The sequence below is a fragment of the Aspergillus mulundensis genome (assembly GCF_003369625.1).
Source record: "Aspergillus mulundensis strain DSM 5745 chromosome Unknown scaffold_2, whole genome shotgun sequence".
NCBI classification, from domain to species: Eukaryota; Fungi; Ascomycota; class Eurotiomycetes; order Eurotiales; family Aspergillaceae; genus Aspergillus; species Aspergillus mulundensis.
The window spans coordinates 1,160,919-1,183,137 of record NW_020797890.1 but is presented as its reverse complement, the minus strand read 5'-3'; the positions used below and the strand labels follow the sequence as shown (position 1 = coordinate 1,183,137).

The following is a 22,219-nucleotide window of genomic DNA, read 5'->3' as shown; positions in this document are numbered from 1 at the left end:
TCCCTCCTCTTCTCTCTCCATCCTCTTCTCTCGTGTGAAAGTCTCTCCTCCACCTTTCGCGCTGTTTGTTCGCTTTGCTCTTGCTTCCCTTCCACTCACCTTTGCAACGAGCTTTTCACTAAGTGTCGTTGTCACCGTGGACTACCGGCCGGCAATTTGACGCGAGACAATCTTGTTTCCCCTTTCGGACTCAACTTTTGCTCGTCCTCTCCAACCCAAACCGCGTCCACGATCCTCTCTGTCCGCCTTGCAATTGCTCTAGCAATTCAAGATCGCCTCTGGTGCTTCGTGAAAAAAAAGTTCGCCCGTGTTCGCTTTCAATCCATAACGGAAGAAACACGCCTCACCACCAGAATCGTCCGCAGAGAAGGAACAACCCCGGAAAACGCCAGTTGCGACCGCTCTTTTCGCTCCCCTTGTGTTTCCTTTCCGCCCGTACCGCCGATACCGTGTTGTTGATTTGTCCCCCCATGTTTTTCAACTAAGGAATATCTCCTGCACCAAAAACAGAGCCGCGGCTCGTCGAGCAACGCTCTTCCTCCCCCAGGCTCAGGGTGTGGCGGACGCGTAGACGGTTCGTATCTTTACTTGTCTCCCTGCTGGTGTTGCCCTGTTTGATCTGGTCGCTGACTGGGATTGTCTACTTGTTTAGCATCAAAATCGTCTACCGCCCCGTCCCTGGACTGGTTTCATCCCTCCTCCTCTCTTCGCTATGCCGTCTTTCTACAACACTGGCCTCCCGGCCTTCCCTCTTACTCCCCCTCATATCACCGGTGCCGGCAGGATGGAGAACGAACCTCCCTTCTACGTCCTCGGTCACAACCACTCGGCCGCTTTCCCTCCCCGTTACTCCCAGAACGGCTGTGAATTCATCGAGCAATACTCCCAGCAGTCCACCTGCTACGCCAAGCCCCCGATGAACGCTCAGCAGCCTATTCACTCGATGCGCACCGGGAGGGATATGACCGCGTTAAGTCAACCCATGTTCGGCCCCGTCTCCACCGCCAACGTGCTGCCCCCGATCCGCAACAACGTCCAATTGCCACCAATGGACCACGCCGTTCCTCCGCAGTACCGCCGTCAAGACCCGATCGCTCAGCCCGAACAGCCTCGCAAGGAGGAGAAAGCGACCGGAGGCGTTGCCGCTTACTTAGACTATGAGATGGATCAGATGTCCGACTTTGTGGCTGAGATGGCCCAGGGAATGTATGATTTGTACATCACCAAGATCAACCTATCAGATATTGACTTCGCGCGAAGCGTCTACCCAGGATCGTCTGTCCCGTCTCAGTTCCGGAAATACGTCTTTCAGATTTTGTCGTCGACGCGTCTCCCGAGCTCCACAATTCTTCTGGGTCTTTACTACCTGTCCTGTCGGATGCGTATGCTCTCTTCTGCCAAGGTCTACAACGCAGGCAGTGGCCAGGTCTACCGCATGCTCACTGTGGCTTTGCTGTTGGGAAGCAAGTTCTTGGATGATAACACCTTCCAGAACAAGTCCTGGGCCGAGGTTAGCAACATTTCCGTCAGTGAGTTGAACTCCATGGAGCTCGAGTGGCTCTTCGCCTTTGAGTGGAAGATCCACGACCGTATCTATGACCAGCAGGATGGCTTTGCCTCGTGGCTTTCTCACTGGGAGAAGTGGCGCGCCAAGTCTGCTATCAAAACTCAAGAGCCTCGACACGCCCTCGCTCCGATTGATACCAACATCACCCGCAGCAACCGGGTCTCGAAGCCTCTTCTTTCCCCGGAAGGTCCGATCCCGCCGCAGTATCAGCGGAGCACTCAGTACGAAAACTCTTGGCTCAATCCAGCAGCTTCAGAGTATTCGCCGCCCTCTGCTCCTCACAGTGGACCGACAACTCCGGACTATTACGCAGTTGGCACATGGGCGTACTCTAACCCTCCACCGCCATATTCGAGCACTTGGATGCCTCCTCATCAACAATACATGCCGCCGCCTCGCTCGCAGCCGCCATCCTACCACCACACACCATCCTACGGGTTTCCCTTCCCGCACGGTGGCTGGACAACTGGTCATGGTGCCTCGTGTGGTTGCCCTTATTGCGCTAAGCACATGGAACATTACATGTGCGCCAACCTCGGCTCCATGCAACCAATCCTCGCTGCTTGATTGACGTTACGCTGCATACGACTTGCTTCTATCGATTTTCTTGTTCTGTCTAGATTTTCCTTCCTTTGCCTCTTGTCTGATACCGTCCGATGATACCGCTTTATTCCTTTTTAGTCCCTTTTGCGATGACAATCCGATTTATTTCTCGGTCTCATTTACCTGCCGAAAAAGTACCCTGGTTATCTGTCTCTTGGTCCGCCCGAACAAGAAAACGTCAAAACTCAGCAAAAAAAGTGTCAAGCAGCGATATTGGAACGACTGCCACATCTTCTGTTCTGAGCCTCCGCATGCATTTACGATATGACACCTTTTCCCGATTACATTCGATTTGATACGATTTCGTTGTTGAGAGATCTCATCAAATTAAAAAAAAAAGCACTGAGATCCCGCGGGCTTCTCTTGGTCTTGGGGTTGAGAAGTCACGATAATCATGATTTTCGTTCATCGCTTTCTGCTAATGGCCCCTGTTTTCAATCTTCATTTTCATTGTTCATCTTGATTCTTTTCTCTCTCTCTTCATATTCTCTGGATTTGGGCATTTCATCTGGCAGATGTTACTCATAGATCGATTCACTTCCCGTCATAAACAACCATTCCCCATTTACCCGGCGTTGTAATTTCCTCCCTCGTTCTACATTTTGCATTACCGCAATCTCTGTTTCGGCTGCCCCTTTCTTGCTGCCCTGGGCCGATCAAGGTTATGCTTTTATCCTGCATATACTTGAAACCTTGCAAATTCAATATCTACCTAGGTTTTGGGCTGATCGGAGACGGAGGGCCTTTTTTGGCGGTACTCTATTTCTTTCCACTTCTGTTTCTTTCTATTCGACGACCCTTGATGCATGTTTTATACCGGTTTCTTTTCCAGACCACCCACAAAAAAAGTGATACTCCCCAATTCCCAACTATGGTTCATATTCTGTGTCTCTTGATTCAATTCTCTTCTTGATACTGGTCTCGATCACCATGTTCTCTTTCTTGTTTTCAATTCTCTGCCGAATTGAAATGTAAGTTAACTACTACCAAACCTTGACTCAATAAAGATGGGAACCTGTCTCCTCTGACACCATGGATTCCACTCTTGCTTGTCTTGAATTGTTTCATCTCCAGAAAACCACGTAGGGTTCATAGCCATGCGGTCACAGTTCTTGATCCCAAAGTTGACAAGTCTACTGTATGGCTTTTACACCCTCTGGCCTGCATATAACCAAGGCCCATCTGGTTTGATAGCCACTCTGTATTTCTACTGTAGCCTGTAAACATAGCCATGGTCCATTGTATAGGGTGCTATAGAAGCAATAGACCGTGTCCAAATTTGGATGGTTACTTTTTCCTACAATAGAAGATGGGCATGGTCAAACCCTGGATACCTGGACAGGCAAAATTCTACTATATGCAGGCCAGAGAACAGGGCCCAAGGAAGATCAATGTCTACGGAATTGGTTTCTTCTCAGACCCCAACGAACAGAGGTATAGTGTTATCATGATGCAGGGTATCGTAGGCATCACATCATCTAGTCATCTATGAAGGGATAGTGCTCATCTAGAGTCTAGAATCCATGTATCTAGTAGACGCTCCCCCGAATACTCTGGTCTTCTTTCTGGGCTTGTTCAAGTGTTCTTTCATAATTATTCTCGTTTTCTCCCTCGTCCTCGCTTCCTGTTTCACGGACACAGTGTAGTGCCGTTTGTCCCTGAGTCCCGTCAAGATGAGCAGGCTGCTTTCCCTGCGGTGACGCCTCGTCCGTTTCAGCATCCGTGTCGGGGATTGTTTGCGTTGTTGGCTTTTTCGTCGTTGCTGGGGTTTGGCTGTGGGGTTGCGCTTGGGGGTGGTGTCCTAGGGCTAGGTTTGAAGGATGGGCGTGACGATGATGGGACGATCTTGTGCGTCGGAGTTTAGGCGTCTGCCGCCCGCTTCCTTCGTCGTCGCCGTCGTTGTCGAGGTCTTGGGATGCACGCGGTTTGTGGCGTTTGAGTCCGGTGCGGGGTAGCTCATGCTGCTGGTGGTGATGGTTGTGGTGGCGGTCGTTATCATGCTCGTCTTCGGAAGCTGCGACGCTGCCGGCGCCGCTGAGGGTTCCACCGCCGTCGCGGCCGACGAGGCGGATGAGGTTGTATGCTTGGTTTGTCTGGTGGAGATAGTCCTGGCTGAGAGGGCTCTTGAAATGTTTTGGAGAGGCGTGGTGGTGGCTATGGTGATGCTTGCTGTGTTGCGTGTGGGTGGGTGTAGTCGGCTCCGGGGTAGAAGGGTATTGCGTGTTTTGAGGTAGCACCTCTAATGGCAACTCAGCTGTCTTGTCGCCGATCGAGGGCTCAGGGGCTTCCAGCGTTTGTCCTTCGTTCATATCGTTGGCTTCGGTGGTCTCCGGGCTTGTATGTTTGTTGCGATTGTCATCCCGAGTGGATTTGTGGTGGCTATCGTGTTCCTCCCGCTGAGACGCTCGTTGAAAGCTTTTCCTGTGAGCGCCGTGATTAAAGCCGGATGGACACCCTCCCCATTTGCGTCTGATAGGGACGGGTGTTTCTGATGGTGTTGAGTTCGCTGACCCTAGGCCCTTGGCAGCGTGCTCTTGCTGCCGTTCACGCTCTTTTTCCATCCTTAGCTCGGACCATGTCCGAAGTTGGTTCTGTAACAGAAATTTACCGCTATCCTCGTTGAGCTTCATGATGACAAACTCGCAATGGTTGATGTTGCGGAGATCCTCAAAATACTCGACGCTCCAGTGATACCACTTCATAAGAAAGACCCGAGTCATGAGTCCATGCGTGACCAGGACACAGACACTAGCAAAGTCCTTTTCCCCAAATGACCGCCACATCGACTCATTGAAGCCAGAAACGCGATCATAGGCATCGGCGGCGCTTTCGCCATTCGGAATTCGATAGAAGAAATGCCCGTAGTCCGCTCTTTCGAGCCACATCCGCTCCATTTCCGCGGAGCATGGTTGAAAGTTTCCGAAATCTTGCTCTCGCAGCCGTGGCTCTTCATATACTTTGATCGTGTGTCTTGGGAAGGGCGATGGAGAAGGCGTATCGGCGGTGAGAGACTCTAGGATGCCTTCGGTGGTTTCACGGGTCCGACGGTATGGAGACGTGAAGAAATGAATCGTATCGTCTGGTTTTAGAAGTCCTCTCAGTCGCTTGCCCGCTTCTTGTGCCTGCCGGTGTCCTTCGGGCGTGAGCTTTACCCGGTGATCAGGGATTGTTTGGTGGATCTCGCGATTCTTGTTTCCCTCTGACTGGGCATGGCGGATCAAAATAATCATCTATGCAAGGTCAGATTATCGTGAATGTACCTTGAGACGAGTACATGACTTACCCGCGGTTTGCCCATGGTCAATACTACTGTACGAGCTTCCTGGCCCCTCGCTGGCCGACCTAAGCTGGTCGATAATACTGTATACGGTGGAGATGGTGGATCAAGGGCTATAGGGCGATGATATCATATGTATGGCCCAACCTCTGGTAGTTATCTTGGAATGTTGCTATGTGAAAAGATCTCCAAGAAAGACGATAAAGGGTTAATAAAGGATGCGGGGATGGGAGTTGTAGGAGCCAGGGATGATACGTAATGGCCAATAGCCCGGGCCTCATTTGCTCCTCCGAGGGCTGCGCTTGTTGCCGCTTCGGTGTCCGTACTTCCTGTCCTTATCGCCGTCGAGCGCTCTTTTATACCATCGTCGATGTCCATTCCGCTTGCTTGAGACATTATTGAAAGTGGTCTGCTTGGCTAGGGAGCAGAAGCCATGGCTGAGCATTTGTATGAGCTCCTGAGTCCTCACCTGCCCTCAACCGAGGCGAACCTGTCTAAGGATCCGCCCACGATTCAATACCTCAACCGACTGCCTACGCTCTCCCTACAGGCCCTACAGACTACAGAACCCCAGTCACTGGCACAGTCCGCGCACTCCAATCTTCTATCTCTGCAAGCGCTGTCCAACCGATCTCACAAGTCCTTCATCACCTCCGCAGACAGTTTATCCAACCTCCATTCTTCCATTGCCAATCTAAAACGCCAGGCCCAGGAGTTACGCGATGGCATCCCGAAACTCGACGAGGAGGCGGTCCGGTTCTCCTCCAAATACAGCAGAGCGGCAGAGAATGCCACCCTCGAGCAACGGAAAAAAGTCATGCGTCTCTCGCGGAATGTTGACCGCATCTCGGACATCCTGGAATTACCCACACTACTTGCAACAACCGTGTCGTCGGCCGCTGCCAACTCCGGAAACACAGGGACTTCGTTTTCTACGACATATTCCGCAGCATTGGATCTCTACGCTCACATCAAGCGCTTGCAGACGCTGTACCCGGATTCGCCTTTAGTGAACGACGTGGCCGCCCAGGCGGAGGACGCCATGAAAGATATGACTTCGAATCTTATTACTGCTCTTCGTGCTCAGAACCTTCGACTCGCGGCGGGGATGCGGACTGTAGGTTGGTTACGAAGGGTGGCCCCTGAGCTTGATGCAGCCATTGGCGAGGGCGGAGCTAGTAATGGAGGAGGTGCGCTGGGTGCAACATTCCTGATATGCCGTCTAGCAAACCTGGTATCCACCCTGGAAGCTCTTGATCCCCTCCGTGAACTTGCAGATCAGGAAACACAGCGCAGGACGCGGGGTTCAGACCAGAAAAGCGGTACTGGCTCGTGGACAGCCGGTCATCAGACAGAAAAGTACCTGAAAAGGTACATTGAGATATTCCGCGAGCAAAGCTTCGCGGTTGTCTCTTTGTACAAGAACATATTTACACCAGATCAGTCAGAGACCGATGCGACCGCCCCGGGCTTACGAGGAATCGACGCGCGGACCAAGACGGCACAGTCCTCCCAGACGGATCGCAGACTAGACCCTTTCCAATGCCTACCACCTGCTCTCGCAACTTTCCCTACGCACCTGGTTCAACTACTAACTGGCACGCTGCGCACATATCTACCGAATATTCAGGACAAAACCGCCCGTGAAAGTCTTCTTACGCAGGTACTCTACTGCGCTGCCAGTTTAGGCCGTTTAGGGGGCGACTTCAGCATGATTCTAACCGAACTCGGCGACACAGGGGATGAAGGAACTGAGGGCTTTGCTTCCGAATGGGAGGAAGTTATGCGGAAGCACCGAGCATTGGCAGGGCGCCTTGAACAGCTTACGGGGGCGAATCCAACAAGCCCTACAGGGTCCTCGAAAGGTACCTTGCAGGCAACCTCACTAGCTGCCTCATAGGCAATGGCAAGGAAATGGTCTGCCTAGACAAGTCAACATATCAGTCTACAGAAGTTCCATTCCGGGCAGAAGCGTCGTTTTTGTGCACTAAGCATATGCCAAGGGCGCTTCTTGCTAGATTTTAGAAACCAAGCGCAAACGATCTGCCGCCCAGTGTGTCTACAAATCCCCAGGTTTGAAACATATTCCTTCCCTTGCCTAGAACAGGGGACCAACGGCTGAACCGGGCGACAGACGTTTCGCCAATTAACGGAATTCGTGCCAAAAGCTGACTGGAGTTTTGGGGCGAGGCTGTGGTCAGCTCATGTACTCCGTATCATCGTTCCTGCTACCATCAGCAGTCAGGAGGGTTGTTGCCATGCAAACACTCTTAGCCTGGCGCGGAACCACACCATTTCATTGGGAACTCCAAATGGACTCCTTGAACGTTGTCTGTACATAATAGATAACTGCGGTGTATATAGTAATCAAAGGGGATAATGACTCGCGCGCTAACCCGATCAGTACCAAGGCCGTGCCCGCCTTGTCTCCATTGTCCCCAACTCCAACTCTCCGTCAACTCATTCTCTACCCTTCCTTTATTTATCCCCTGTTCGTGTTATTGTGTCTATTTATGCTCTAGCTGCCATTATTCCTATTCTTGTTCCTGATTCTTCTTCCTCCAATTCACCTTCCGTGTGACCTTCTCTCATAATTGTGCCACCGAATTCACTCTTCATCTTACAAGCAATGCGAGTCTTCTCTCCCGACCTATAAAGGGGACGGTATATATACTACTACACACTATATTATCTCTCATCTAAATAATTATTACATCTGTTTCCGTACCTCTTTGTTTGAGGAATTGATCATCAGTACCGATGGCGGCCTCCACACTCTCAGCCGGCGGGATGATCGATCCGTCCAAACAAGCCGAGTACCCCATCATTCTGGGCGAGCGACTGGCAAGAAAGACCGACAAATCTCGCTCGCAGTTGGTAAACATCCAATACAACTATAAGACCAAGGCGGCGGCTTCACAGCAACGATCTACTATCACCAAATCCCCACACTCACGGGACCACTTCAACCTGACGGTTACCGATAAAGCTCCGAGTGCCGAACAGAATGTCTTGACCTACTCCTACCAGGGCAGCGTTGATCCAGCACAGAGCGCCTCTGACGCACAAGCTCATAATCTAGTTCTTATATTCGACGCGACAAGGAAGGCGTTCGTGCTGGAACCGGTTGCTACGCAGCTCAACTTCAACCTTCGTTCGGCCCCGGCGAAGACGCAGAAGCAGGTGATTCAGCAGTATCCCCAACTTAGGACCTTACAGGATGAACACGCTTCTGGAGATGATCGCGGATCCGACCAGGCCAGCGGAAATGATGACGGGCCGGCGGACGAAGATAATCCTTACGACTACCGACATTTCCTTGCCAAAGACAAAGATAATCTGGACGACGATAAGTTGGCCTCGGGAAATGCGACCCCAGAACCGTCTACTAGCACGAGCAAAGCGGCAACACCACTGATCACTGCGACTAAGCCTGCTCCTAGTCCTCGACCTCGCTCAAAACCCCAGACGAACCCTCTTCGCCAAAAGAAGCCAGCACCTGATACCCCGCGATCGAGCAAGGCGGCCCCTGCGAAATCCAAATCGAAACCGCAATCCCCTATTAGAGTGATAGAAAGACAGAAAGACAACAGTAAGGAGGCAAGAAGGGTGGAGCATGAAGATGTTGAAGAGATTGTTTTTGAGTCGTCCAAATCCTCGCCTTCGGAAACAGGTACTGGCGCAGTATCATCGCAAAAGACCGTCCCGTCGCCTGGCTCTAACATCATCATTGACGGAGATTTGATTATCGATATGGGATCACCACCTCCAGCTCGCCCGTTCAGAGTGAATCCCGCTCATTTCTCGTCCAATAATACACCCTCGAATAACGAAGATGATGAAGACGGCGGAGATGGTTATGAGGATATTGAGGATCTGCGACTCCCATCACCGGTCCCCACAACTCAGAGGTCCGCACCTATCCCGAACATCCAGGTCGAGGGCGAGGACGCTGGACCCGAAGCGGAGGAGGCGGAAGATGAAGACGACTTGTTGGCTGCAGAGATGGAAGCAGCGTTTGAAGAAGAAGCGCGGAGTCAACAGTCCCAGACGCACATTTCGTCGCATCAATATGTTCCAAGTGAGGACGAGAGTGAGGTCAGCGAGGAAGAATGATGTTGACATCACATACCATGTTCTTTTTCTGTTTGATTACTTGTTGATTGAAAGCGATTTGAACGGGCATCTGTATCACGGCGTTGTCAATCTATGCATTGGGTATCGGCTGGCGTTTGGATCAAGGCATCTTACAGCGATATCACACTTCATTTTACTTCTGGACCTATCTATTCTAGTTCTTCAGATAACCGCAATCGGAATCATTTCTGTAATCCTCTGTTAGGGTAGTATGAGCGACCGGGCACGGAGAAACCCGCTTCCGACTCGCTGGCCTACCTTTCCACTCCGGGATCTTCAAGTTGATTGGAGAACTCTAGAGCTCTCAGCAGCAAAGACGACACCGAGAACAAGAGACTGGAAACGGACAAAAGCAAGGAAACTGTCTTGCTCGTTTTCCGCTTCGCAATCCTTGGACTCTACCTCCAAGGCGAGTCTACGAATCCGCTACTACGCCGAGCTCTCATCTCGCGGAATAGGCGCATCCGCGTTGTCCTAGCTCACGATGCAATGAACGCGAATTGCTGCCCGGACGAGCTTTTGACTACCAGTGCTTGCTTGGTTGGCTGCTGCCCTAGAACGTGAATCAAGGGGACGAAGTGAATCTCGCCGGTGTTTAATCCCGCTTCCCAACCGCCTGCTTAACCTACATACAACACCACGGAGTATCCAGACCTGCGGTCCAGCATCCAGACTCTGAATTTGACGACGATCAAGAGTTTCATACGTACCGATGATGGCGTCACAACCGCCAGTCAAACGACCCCCTCCGGCCCCCTCGAATCCGGTTCTTCTTGCCGCGCAACAACAATGGCTCTTTACGGACGAGGAGCTCGCCCGATCGCCGTCGCAGCTTGACGGCATGACCGCAGAAATAGAGAACTTGAACCGGAGCAAAGGGGTAAACTTTATCACTCAGGTTGGGATGATGTTAAAGTTGCCGCAGCCGACCCTCGCCACAGCCGCCGTTTACCTTCATCGTTTCTTCATGCGATTTGGGATAGCCGACAGGCCGGAGCGACCGGGAATTCACGCATACCCAATCGCCGCTACATCCTTGTTCCTGGCTACAAAAGTGGAAGAGAATGTCCGGAGGATGAAAGAGCTGGTGGTGGCCGTCTGTCGGGTTGCACAAAAAAAGCCGGATCTCATTGTGGATGAGCAGTCGAAAGAATTTTGGAAATGGCGCGATACTATCCTTCATCATGAAGACATACTGCTCGAAGCATTATGCTTCGATCTGCAACTCGAACAACCGTACCGGATCCTCTATGATTACATTTGCTTCTTCGGCGTCAATGACAACAAGCATGTCCGCAATTCGTCTTGGGCTTTCTTGAACGATTCCTCGTATACGGTCCTTTGTCTCCAGTTCCCTGCCCGTGTCATCGCTGCAGCTGCCTTCTACGCCGCCATAAGCCATTGTGATATTGCATTCCAAGACGATGAATTCGGTCGCACCTGGTGGCAGCAGATCGACGTTGATATAACGCAGGTCCGTCGCGCCTGCAGTCGAATGGCAGAGTTATACGAGAGCAATGAACAACATAGACATAGCCAGTACTTCCCGCCCGTCCCATCCTCGTGGAAAGAAGGTGCTGAGAAGACTAGGATCCCGCGCCCCGGCGGCTCACTCGAAGCACCACCTGATCCAGCCTCCAGGAAGCGCTCGCGGGAGCCAGAAGATAGCTATCAAAGCTATGATCAAAACTCACAAGACCCTGTGCCCTTGAAAGTAGACGAGGCTACTCAAAACGGGACACGCTCACCGAAACGACCCCGGGTAGGTTCGGACGCAGAGAGGACTCGCTCTACTACAGCATCATTCGCTTCTGCATTACCATACGGCGGAGATGGTGCGCCACCACCTCATTCTTCACACTCACCACCTCCATCATCATCATCGTCCTTTTCCAACGACCGCCCGCCAAACGGCCACCACGCTCACCAATCCCACCGCCACCAACATCCACTCCCACCCGCGCCCCGAACAACATTTCCGCAGCGCCGAAACAGTGATATCAAAAATTTCGACCCCATTCAGCAGCGTATCGACCAGATCGTGCAGCAGAACTCGGCACCTTCTAAACGCCTGCCTGAAAGATATAGAGAGTGGGATCGAGAGCGTGACCGAGATAGAGAAGACGACGACGCCTACCAGAGACGGAGATCATCGTACTCCTCTTCTCATGGTAGAAACGAGCACCCGCCCCCTCCACCACCGGAGCATCGTCGGCAACCGCCGCTGCCGCCGCCTCCGGAGCCAGAACCGGATGATGAAGGTGGTGGAAGCGAGGAGGGTGAACTGTAGCAAAGTATTACATATTACTAACTCGATAACCTTTCTCGGGCTCTCGCTTTCTTGGGCGAGCATTGTGACGCCCGCACACGTTTTTCAATCTTTCATGACTATTTGAGAATCACTGCTCTCTTCCGGGGTTGGTATCAACCCTCTGGGATTCAAACCCGGGAAAGAAAGGTGGCTATTGATATCCTAACGTTGAGCTCCTGTTTTATAGACAATGGGTGGGCATAGCATTGATGGTTTTTGTTTTTGTTTTGTTTTTCTCTACTTCGAAGGCTCTGTTGTATATACCTTTTGCCTTCGACCTGTTTTACCACATGAGCTTTCTGTATTCTTTTTGTTCATTGGCTAGTCAACCAAATGCAGTGAAGACTGGGATGGAAGATGAAAAATGTACGCGGCTCTATGTAGTCCCTCTATACGATCGTGCCAGCCTAATTTGGACTCACATTGCAGCTAAACTAAGCAAAGAATATACGTGGACATTTAACAATAACAAAGGAAGGAAAGAGAAAAGGAATTAGACCGTGTAATCCCGGTGTGTAAAGGTATAACTTGATGTCTACCTTGTAGCACTAGCCTATCTATGTCTAAAGACAATCGACCGAGATCCAATATCCAGAACGAAAACCGGTAGATACATAGTAGGATTGATGGTCCCGACAGCAGAAGATAGCAACAAAGGCAGCGATAGCTATCTAAGAAGCCCTGTAGTCAATAACCCGCAGCCATCGGACTCGCTCCATTCCCGCCGCCAGCATGATCCAGCAGACTACTAGGTGCAACGAAACTAAACCCGCCGAATGGGTTGCTATCATGCTCAGCGCCGTCGCGACCGTTCGGCATACCTATGCCCATACCCGAGTGGCTACCGCTGCCCCGGTGGTGAGAGACGTAATAGTCGCTAAAGAACGAGGGTCCCTCGACGGGACTCAACGGAAGGGCAGTGAAATCCGTAGAGAAGTTTTCTGCAAGGGCTGGGTCCGTGACGACCGGGATGATGGGTGGTGTTAGGGCACGGCGTTCGAGAGCGCGCCAATTGATCTTGCGGAAGAAGCGGTGAGATTTGATTGTCTGCAGGTCCTTGGGCATGTGGTAACCCAGGCGCTTGGAGGGCTCCTTGCGAAGGAGACGTGTAAGAAGATCCTTTGCGTCTGGCCCCAGGTAGTAGGGCAGAACGAGCTTCTGCTTGAGAATCTTCTCCTGGAGCTTAGCGTGGTTGTTTGCCTTGAATGGGGGTGAACCGGTGAGGAGATCGTATCCGAGGGCGCCAAGGGACCACCAGTCGCATGCTTTGCCGTAAGGTTTGCCCTGGATGACTTCGGGGGCCATGTATTCAATTGTGCCGAGGGAGGAGTTACAGCGGTCATCATCGTCAACGGCGATTTTGCTGAGGCCAAAGTCGGTCAGAAGGAGGTGACCTTCGTGGTCGAGGAGGCAGTTTTCGGGCTTAAGATCGCGATAAATAACGCCGACGTTCTGGTGGAGATGTTCCAGGGCTAGGACCATCTCAGCCATGTAAAATGCCGCAGCATCTTCATCAAACATGCGTTCCATTGCGAGGTGGGTAAAAAGTTCTCCACCTTGGGCGTATTCGAGGACAAGGTACAGTCTTTCGTGGTCCTGGAAGGCATAAAAGAGTTTGACAACGAACGGGTGTCGGTTGACGCTCTCCAGGATCGTACGCTCGGTCTTGGTCTGTTCGACAAGTTTCTTATGAACCGTGATCGAGGCCTTCTTGAACTGTTTCTGCGCGTAAAGCTTTCCAGTGAGAGCGTGGCGCACCAGCAACACGGTACCGAAGGATCCTTTACCCAAACAAAGCAGAGGCTCAAAATCGTCGGTGGTCATCTTGCGGCAAAGCTGGTTGCGGACATCCTGGGTTTGCATGGTATTCTTGGATTGCTCTTCCTGCTTCTTTTCCTCCGCAACAGCATCGGCACTGACGTAGTCGTGGTCCAAGGGCACCTCATAGCTAGTCAGAATCTCAGTCTCGTCGCTGTCAGAATACACACTGGCGTTGCTAGGTGTTGCGGTGCAAAGACCATCAGTAGCTTTACGGCGAAGGGAGTTCCCAGACAAATTCATGGAATCGAGCTGTAGTCGTAGAGCACTGATACCGCCGCCAGAAACCGGTTGCAGCATAGGGCTAGCACCATTACTGCCAGCCAAGACACGCGATTGAGCACTAGGCGCGCAAGAGCTTGTTGTTGAGAAGTCCGAGTCTTCATCGCCAGAACCACGAGGGGTAAATCCATGAACGGTAGATAGAGCCGGCGTCGCCTGAACTTCAGCCTGCTTCTTCTTTTTCTTACGCCGGTTACCTTTCGCAGTCAGGGGGTTCGCGCCTAACTTCGTGAAAGGGGCGCGTTCGTTGATTGCCAGACAAGGCTTTCGTTCCGGGCTGCGCGCAGTCATTCGAAAGCCGGTCTGCTGGCTGGCGGCATTGAAGTGGTCTTCGGCTTTTGAGTGGCACATGTCAGCCTGTGGGCTAAACACATCACCCACCGAAATGTCGTCCTGAGCTGTGTTCGGCGACATTTCCGCGTTGTTTCGCTCGATCTAGATTTTTTGTCGGGCTTTCTTCAGGATCCCGCAGTCCTAAGAAGCCAATCGTAGTCTTGCTGATGCGCCGGAGAAAAGAGCAATTGCAACTCAGAGACTGATTACATCCGCTCACTCATGGACTATGCGAATCACCGACCGGGTATAATTTCCGATAATGATCTATTCCATCCGTAAACCTCGTTAGCCAAGAAACTAAGCAGACGACAGAAGATGTTGGAGAAGAAACCCCACCTTCTGGACCAAATCACAAACACCACTCTTTTTTCCCGGGCGCAGGGCGGTTGAACCGTTAGACCCCGTATTCCTCCCTATATGATGAAGCCCACAAAAGGACAAAGCAGCGTCGAATTTACCGTCCGCCCTTCTTCAGGACGGACGACGAACCCCTACCCAAATCACGTCGTTGACGGAGGTCTCGCGCAGCGAGGAATCTGGCACGGAGACGGCGGTAGCGTAGGGCAGGGAACCGGCCAGTGCGAAGGATGGAGCAGCAGTCAAGTCGAAGTTTGAGATGAGGTTGTGGAGGCCAGCAGTGCGGGCAAGATCGAACAATGAGGGCTTGGGCGCAGACAGGCACATAGAGACACGACAAGGGATGGAATATGAAGCGTGAGCGATATATCTCGAGGCCGAGACGCAGGGAGAGTTTCAAATCAAATGATGATCCCGTACAGGGGAGATTGTAAGCAGGAAAGACAAGGCAGTAAGAAAGAAGCCCATGCAGAGAGTGCCTTTCCTTGAATTTCACAGCCAATCAGCAACAGCCGGTGCTAAGCGAGGCTAGGCCCCTTCCGGCTTCACGTGCTTCGGCCATTGGATGTACAGAGTGACCATTCAGATGACTTGAGAAGTTGAGACATTTATATATCGCTCATAGAATTTAACATTGGCTCGAAATCAAGGAGATCTCTCAAAAAAGGCCTGGGACCTAGTCACCTCCACGCCTGAAGCCTCCACGAATGCCAGCGCACTTGGCTTCTCAACTCTTACAGTCACTCGCTCATTGGCGTAGTCCACCGTTACAATGCGCGCTACAAACGTCGCCAGCGCCTCGACTGTCTGGAATGAAGTCTCTTCAACGCGCTAAAAGTATAAAAGTCAGCTCGCGATCTCAAATTCCAAATAGCCTGAACAACAAACCTCTGCAACAGCCCTAGTCATCACCTGGTAAGTATCAACGACAGTCGACCCCCAAGCCAGCTGCCCTGGGCCCTTGAACTCCAACGAGATAATCACGGCCTGCTTCTCAACCCGCTCATGCGAGTTCACACCCAGGATACAATAGCACCGGATCCCCTCAATCCGAAACTCCTCTTCCAAAACTACAGGGCACCGCTCTGTGCTTCCTTGTCTGTACCCCCAGACCGTAGAGCTGCGGTAGTGGAGGCCGTTCTCGGCACGTAGTAGAGCCTTTGGTAGATGAAGCCAAACCTCGCACTGGCCATAGACATCATCGATAGGCCCGGCAGACGACGATGAGGGAGCCTTGTTATTGAAGACCGCGCCCCGCGCCTCAGAAGCAGACGCGCTACTCCTCCGCCGGCTGTGCTGCACGTGTGCCATCCGTCGAACCCCAGCCGCCGTCTCCTCGAGCAGTCCTAGGCCGCAGTTCGCGACAATCCCCGCGGTCAGACGCACGTCCTGGCCGATATCGGCCCTCAACATCTCCTCGCGCCGGCTTCCCTCGACGCTAATCATGTGCTGCCCCGGGGTGGCTGCGCTGGGCTTGCTTCCTGCTGTCATATTGCGAATTTCCTCCTCCAGGCGGCGGTAGAGCTTCCCATAGTCGAGGGAGAGGGAGACATCGTCGGCGTTGGCGGCTGCCACGGCGGAAGAGTATGAGAGCTTCAGCGATGCGGTGCAGGGTTGCGATTTACCGTTGCGGTGCCATGGGTCTGGTGCTGCGGGGAGGGGAAGCTGGATGTTGCGAAGGCGCACACTGTCGAGGACGGCTGGGTGAGAGGGGATGTGGACGTTGACTCGTTGCTCGGCCATTTTGAATGGAATTGATGGGAACTTGAACTTTTTTTGAGGCGGATAAAATGGTCAATCAGTGCGTCGTTTTGCAAGCTAAATCCGCGAGTCAGGTAAGCTGATGCGGGGTCTTAATCATGACATGAACCTGACTGGAAAGACAGTGTCACAGTGATAACCGAAACAAACAGTCAACTCTTTAGTTGATCACAGTCAAGTGTTCAGTTGATCCACTCCGATAGAACCATCATCGAACCCAGGCAATTGCTATAGCTGAAGCTCTGTTGCTAGGATTCAGCGGGGTTCACTTAGCGCGGGGTCAGACGAAGTTTGGTTTAATCATGACGTTGCCTACTTCTTCAAGCGACTCCTACGTCCGGAACTATACAAACGTTCGGTAGATTGAGTATACTAGCTGCGATACATTATTCCCAACGGCCGTGTTAAAACTCATCAAGCGCCGTAAGTTCATCAATCATTACCAGACCTAGATGACAATCTCGGTCTTCGATCAGCTGAACATGCCCGGCACCGGCGGGACTAGTCATTCGCCAACTGGGCGATTCCATGGTTAAATATAGGTAGTCTTCCAGCAAAATTCATCTCAGAAAGAAGAGATACGTTTCAAATCAGACGATATCGTTCTGTGGCCCGGTAAAAGCAAAAATAGTGCTGTGTGGGAATTTTCTCAACGTAAAAAATGGGTATCCACCGTGCAGGCAACACAAGAAAACGAGCTGTGCATTTCCTACCAGTAACGGCGCTCGTACGGAGCGTACTCACCCCGTGGCGGGGATCGAGGTCGTCCATAGGGCCTTGGGGCAGCATACGGGTCGTCATACCGAGGCGGAGGTGGTGGGCCATAGGGGTCTTCGTAAGGGCGTCGTGGAGGGGGATATTCTTCCATCCTAGGACGCGGCGGGGTACGGCGGCCATAACCATCGCCATAGTATTCCCGGCGCATGGGGATAGGAGACCGTTCGCGGAAATGGCTACGCGGACTGTAGCCGCGAGGCACCGAGTATCTGCGGTCGTATTCATCCATCGGGGGATAGCCTCGACGAGGGGACCGGGAACGGTATGGGTCACGGTAAGTGCGGTCATCATACGGCTGAATCTATAAGGCGCAACGCAATGAGGATCTCGTTCCAATCCTTGGGCACAAGATGGTCCTTACATCGGGAACGCAAGTCACTCTGGCGCCTTTGAACTCTCGGCCGTCGAGTTTCTCGACTGCGGTTTTCAAATCGTTTGCAGTCTCAAACTCAACAAACCTTGAATCGTGTTAACCATTGCCACCAAGTCTCAGGTCATCTAGGCGCAACCCACCCTCTTCCAGGCTCACGGCCAGTCTCTGAGTAAACGACGTCCAGCCCAGATTGACGGGCAAAGTCTTTGAGATCCTAGAGTCCACGGTGTAAGTTCCTGTCCAGGCATGAGGAATGTATCCAGGTAAAGTCCAAGTGGGTGGCGGCTAAGGGGAACACGGAAACAAAAGCAACGGCCGACAGTACCACCAAGGCGTGAGGGGACAATCCGGAAGTACATATCCAGGTAATTTCCGTCCAGTCCGGGCCGTCCATATTCCAGGCTGTGGTCTCTAACCCTACGCTGGACTCCATTGCACGATCCTTGTGTGCCAGAGGGTCAAACCAAACAGGCCATCAGAGGGTGTGGCGGCTGGACGCTCATTGGCAGAGTTGTATTGACGTCCACGGAATCCTGAAGAAGGGGGCATTGAGAGGGCTGCTAACCTGCCAGCTTGTTTCCGGGAGACCGGAGATCAACATACGAAAGATCGTACGGCGAGGGCGAGGGACATTAGGACGGTCCGTAGGAGCTGGAAAGTTCTCCTTGCGACGGGGGCCCCTGGCAAACTGCACGGTAAGACGCTCGCCTTTAAAGTCACTTCCGTCTGGTTTCTGGTCAACAAAACTTGCCCTTTTGAGCCGGGCTAACGATCTCACATACGAAACGCTGCTCACTTATGTTAGCAATTTGGTGATTTCACGCGTATAATTGCCGCCAACCTACCGGGAACAATATCTCTTGCATCCATCGCATCTTCATATTCTATGAACCCAAAGCCATTCATAAGCTTGATCTCTGTGATCTTTCCGGTGCCATGGGTGCTAAAATGTTCTTCGATATCCTGCTTGGTCACTGAATAGAAGGCAATGGCGCAGCCAAGGCGCCGTGCAAATGGTTAGCCCAGTAGAACTATAAAATGACAGTCCAGGGAAGTAGAGAGATGCGCTACTGCCACGAACGGCCACGAACGGCCACCCAAAGATAAAAGGCACAAACTAAGGGAGATGGAGGCCCCGATATGGAGGCCACCCCGTCTGATGCGCAGTCGAGCAGGAACATCGGCAACAGTGTCAGGTCTCGGGGCACGTTTCGGTCAAACGGGGCTCAAAGATCCACCGGGGTATCCTGAAATTCAGGGGAGCACTGGGATTCGAGGGAACAATATCCAATTGGGCTGGAGATAGAGAGCCCTCTGGGGAAAGGGCTGATGGAGGCCAGCATACCATTGCGGGGAAGATTCCCAAGATAGAGTCGGGTGGAAGAGACCTCAGTCATGGCTGGCGGCGAGAGGACGAAGATCAATCACAGCGATGATTATTACCACACGGTGATCCAGAAGGAAAATAATGGCCTAGAAACCGGCTACAGCCCAAGCACAGATCCAAGTCAACAACAGAGAGCGAGCGCTGACGAAAAATAAGGCCACGGATATAGAATACCGATGTCCTGTGAGACAGACGGCGGTGGTCAGTGGGAGAGACGGGCTGCTCCTAAGATCCGGCGCGTGGTCCAAGCGGGTCGAATCAGGGAAGAAATGCTGGAATCATCAAACGGTGTATAGCCTGCAAACTACCCGGCAGTAGGATGCGATGGAATATAAAGCGACGGATGGTGTATACTGATGGTGCTGATGAGAGATCAAGAGGAGAAGAGAAGAGGAGGTGAGGACTGGGGAGTGTTGAACAAAGTGAGCGACGAAGACGAGCTAAAAGGAAGGCTGCAAATCAGAGAGCAGCGCGTTACGCCTCACTTTGAGTAGAGGGTCCACGTGGCCCCGCCTGCTCTGCCTCCAGAACAGCGGCAGACTGCAGTTGATTCTGAGATGAATGTATTGAGGCTCAGCCATGATTCACGGACGATGGATTTAATTCATGTATAGACCTACACCGGTTAGAATCATTGGCAGGAATTCTGGTCACGCATGCGAACCATGGGCCCGGGGCTTCTCCGGTTCCGCTCGGGAGCTGTTCCCGTATACTTCCACTGAACACTCTATCCACGGACAATCATAGGATGATGGATCAACAGTCATTGACTGATAGCGCATGGACGCGATATAGTATGGATACACACGGACTTATATATACATTTCCCAGGTAGTCCGGCTCCAAAATAGCCTGGAATAGTTTGAACAGCAGCTTACCCCATGATTCCGATTAGATGTCTATCGAACCCGTCATATTGAACAAATTATCTGGCTATGTCTTGAAATACTTCGGTCCTTCTCCACCCTGAGGAGTCTGCCAGTTGATGTCCTGGGTAGGGACCTTGATATCACATGTTTTACAGTGGATACAACTGGAGAACGTTAGCATGCATTATCAAAAGTAAAAGCGGTAGGGAAAAAGCGTACTTCTGAGCATTGATCTGAAACCGAACCCCGTGAGGCTTGGTTGAATCCTCCACGTACTCGTACACTCCGGCAGGGCAGAAGCGGTTCTCAACGCCCTTGTATTTGGGCCACGCAATATCCGTGTGCTTGTCCCAGTCTTCCACCTGTAAGTGCACCGGCTGATCTTCTTCGTGGTTGGTACCGGTTCGGCTCACGCTAGTCAGGATATCGAAAGATATTTTGCCGTCGGGCTTGGGGTACTCAATCTTCTCACACTCAGATGCCAGTTTGGTGGATGCTGCGTCTGTGCCGTGATGCTTGAGCGTCCATGGTGCGCGGCCGCGGATGATGTAGGCCTCAAGACCGGAGTACAAAATGCCCCCGTAGATACCCAGAGGGGTGCCGAAAGAAGGTCGCATGTTGCGAACTTCGTATAGCTCCTTCCAGATTGAAGACTTACGGAGCGACTCTTCGTAATCGAAGAGAAAGACGGTACCCCCAGTGTCATTTTGCAGAGCCGCGAACGTGGACTCTGCTGCCAACATCGCTGACCTCATTGCCGTATGCGTGCCCTTGATCTTGGGGACGTTGAGGAAACCGGCGCTATCGCCAATCAACGCGCCTCCGGGAAATGCGCATTTAGGGATGGACTGAAAACCGCCCTCGTTCAAAGCTCGAGCACCGTACGAGATGCACTTTCCGCCCTCTAAGACCTCGCGGAATAAAGGATGATGCTTGAGCTTCTGGAACTCTCCGTAAGGCGACAGCCACGGATTTGGGTAATCAAGGCCGACGACTAAGCCGATGCTGACCATGTTCTCACCAAAGTGATACATCCATGCACCGCCGTAGGTATCCTTTGGGAGTGGGTATCCCATGGAATGTGTAATTTCACCAGATCGAAACTTCTCGGGCTGGATTTCCCAAACCTCCTTTATGCCAATCCCGTACGTCTGTGGTTGGCTGTCCCGTCTGAGGTCGTACTTTTTAGAAACCTGCTTGGTCAAGCTACCGTGACAACCTTCTCCAAGGAGCGTGACACGGGCATGAAACTCCATTCCCCGCTCAAACGTATCCTTGGCTTGACCATCCCGAGCGACGCCGAGATCATTGGTTGCCACGCCCTTTACTGAACCGTCCGCATTGTAAACAATCTCGCTGGCAGCGAACCCGGCGTACACCTCGACGCCCAGCTCCTCGGCCCGCTCCCCGAGCCACTTTGTCAACTCGTTTAGACTGATAATATAGTTCCCGTGGTTGTTCATCTGCGGCGGCGAGGGCATTGGAATGGATGAATTCTGGGTCAGGAACCGCATCTTATCTTCTTTGGCCGGCGTGACACCTTCAAACCGCGAAGGGTTATCTTCCGACAGCCAGTCCGGGAATAATTCTTCCATCGCAGAAGGTTCGAGGACATTGCCGGATAGGACGTGTGCGCCGAGCTCACCAGCCTTCTCTAGAACAATAACACGGAATTCTTCATTCCCGGCTTCATTGGCAAGTTGTTTTAACCGAATAGCAGCGGAGAGACCAGCAGGTCCTAGGAGGAAAGAACTAGTCAGTTACTTATATCGCAGGCGAATCAAGACTACATGCAGCAGGTTGCTTACCGCCGCCGACGATGCAGACATCCACCTCGTCTGACTCTCGCTCTACCTGCCGAGGGTCGAAGTGGCCGTTCTCATCGGTGAGTTTCCTTGAGAGCGACTGTGAAAATGCGCGGGTCTGGCTCGGTGTTGAGAGCGCGGAGCATCGAATATTCGTTCGTTTGCCAGATGTTGTTATTGAAGTTCGCGGGGCGGAGCATAATGTCGAGGAGGGCCTCGCGAGCCTAGAAGGGCCAGGCCGTGCCTCGCGCCTCAGAAGACGCAACACGACTCCTCTGGAAGCCATGGAGAAGCGCAGGGATTATGACGTTGGTATCGATATCGCAAGTTACACTAGACAGTTAAACATAGCCCGCGCAGAGAGAGGAAGCATCGACGAGTGATAATGTAAGTTAAATTGGAGGAGAAGCGTCCAGGGTTGACTCCGCGGATCGGCCAGGCAAAAAAATGGCGTACAGACCCCCATCCGCACCTCGGGTATATCGATATCCAATGGGAGGAGCGGTAATTCATATTCAGTTCCGCCGCTCAGCTTAGCCGCCATACTTTCCGCCTGAAA

At 52.3% G+C, this 22,219-nt stretch overlaps 9 protein-coding genes across 9 annotated transcripts; 4 read left to right on the top strand and 5 right to left on the bottom strand.

Annotated features, from left to right (window-relative positions):
• Window positions 1-712: 712 nt before the first annotated feature.
• DSM5745_03069 (putative cyclin-like protein (Clg1)) lies at window positions 713-2,134 on the top strand (the record flags this gene model as incomplete). The annotated part of the gene is made up of 1 exon (XM_026745085.1): window positions 713-2,134. One exon carries the CDS (start codon window positions 713-715, stop codon window positions 2,132-2,134), a length of 1,422 nt encoding a protein of 473 aa, XP_026605951.1.
• Window positions 2,135-3,699: 1,565 nt separating this feature from the next.
• DSM5745_03068 (acid phosphatase DET1) lies at window positions 3,700-5,468 on the bottom strand (the record flags this gene model as incomplete). Its single annotated transcript, XM_026745084.1, has 2 exons — window positions 3,700-5,400; window positions 5,454-5,468. 2 exons carry the CDS (start codon window positions 5,466-5,468, stop codon window positions 3,700-3,702), a joined length of 1,716 nt encoding a protein of 571 aa, XP_026605950.1.
• A 412-nt stretch (window positions 5,469-5,880) lies between these two features.
• Window positions 5,881-7,347, top strand: DSM5745_03067 (Dor1-like family protein; the record flags this gene model as incomplete). Its single annotated transcript, XM_026745083.1, has 1 exon — window positions 5,881-7,347. One exon carries the CDS (start codon window positions 5,881-5,883, stop codon window positions 7,345-7,347), a length of 1,467 nt encoding a protein of 488 aa, XP_026605949.1.
• An 860-nt stretch (window positions 7,348-8,207) lies between these two features.
• DSM5745_03066 (uncharacterized protein) lies at window positions 8,208-9,563 on the top strand (the record flags this gene model as incomplete). Its single annotated transcript, XM_026745082.1, has 1 exon — window positions 8,208-9,563. One exon carries the CDS (start codon window positions 8,208-8,210, stop codon window positions 9,561-9,563), a length of 1,356 nt encoding a protein of 451 aa, XP_026605948.1.
• A 736-nt stretch (window positions 9,564-10,299) lies between these two features.
• On the top strand, window positions 10,300-11,874 carry DSM5745_03065 (putative cyclin; the record flags this gene model as incomplete). The annotated part of the gene is made up of 1 exon (XM_026745081.1): window positions 10,300-11,874. The coding sequence occupies one exon, from the start codon at window positions 10,300-10,302 to the stop codon at window positions 11,872-11,874; it is 1,575 nt and encodes a 524-aa protein (XP_026605947.1).
• A 708-nt stretch (window positions 11,875-12,582) lies between these two features.
• On the bottom strand, window positions 12,583-14,409 carry DSM5745_03064 (AGC family serine/threonine-protein kinase; the record flags this gene model as incomplete). Its single annotated transcript, XM_026745080.1, has 1 exon — window positions 12,583-14,409. One exon carries the CDS (start codon window positions 14,407-14,409, stop codon window positions 12,583-12,585), a length of 1,827 nt encoding a protein of 608 aa, XP_026605946.1.
• Window positions 14,410-15,333: 924 nt separating this feature from the next.
• On the bottom strand, window positions 15,334-16,431 carry DSM5745_03063 (dihydroneopterin aldolase; the record flags this gene model as incomplete). The annotated part of the gene is made up of 2 exons (XM_026745079.1): window positions 15,334-15,519; window positions 15,577-16,431. 2 exons carry the CDS (start codon window positions 16,429-16,431, stop codon window positions 15,334-15,336), a joined length of 1,041 nt encoding a protein of 346 aa, XP_026605945.1.
• Window positions 16,432-17,158: 727 nt separating this feature from the next.
• On the bottom strand, window positions 17,159-18,469 carry DSM5745_03062 (putative pre-RNA splicing factor Srp2; the record flags this gene model as incomplete). Its single annotated transcript, XM_026745078.1, has 6 exons — window positions 17,159-17,527; window positions 17,588-17,684; window positions 17,740-17,813; window positions 18,165-18,325; window positions 18,382-18,387; window positions 18,445-18,469. The coding sequence occupies 6 exons, from the start codon at window positions 18,467-18,469 to the stop codon at window positions 17,159-17,161; spliced, it is 732 nt and encodes a 243-aa protein (XP_026605944.1).
• A 1,450-nt stretch (window positions 18,470-19,919) lies between these two features.
• Window positions 19,920-21,946, bottom strand: DSM5745_03061 (electron-transferring-flavoprotein dehydrogenase; the record flags this gene model as incomplete). The annotated part of the gene is made up of 3 exons (XM_026745077.1): window positions 19,920-20,019; window positions 20,075-21,593; window positions 21,664-21,946. The coding sequence occupies 3 exons, from the start codon at window positions 21,944-21,946 to the stop codon at window positions 19,920-19,922; spliced, it is 1,902 nt and encodes a 633-aa protein (XP_026605943.1).
• Between the last annotated feature and the right edge of the window lie 273 nt (window positions 21,947-22,219).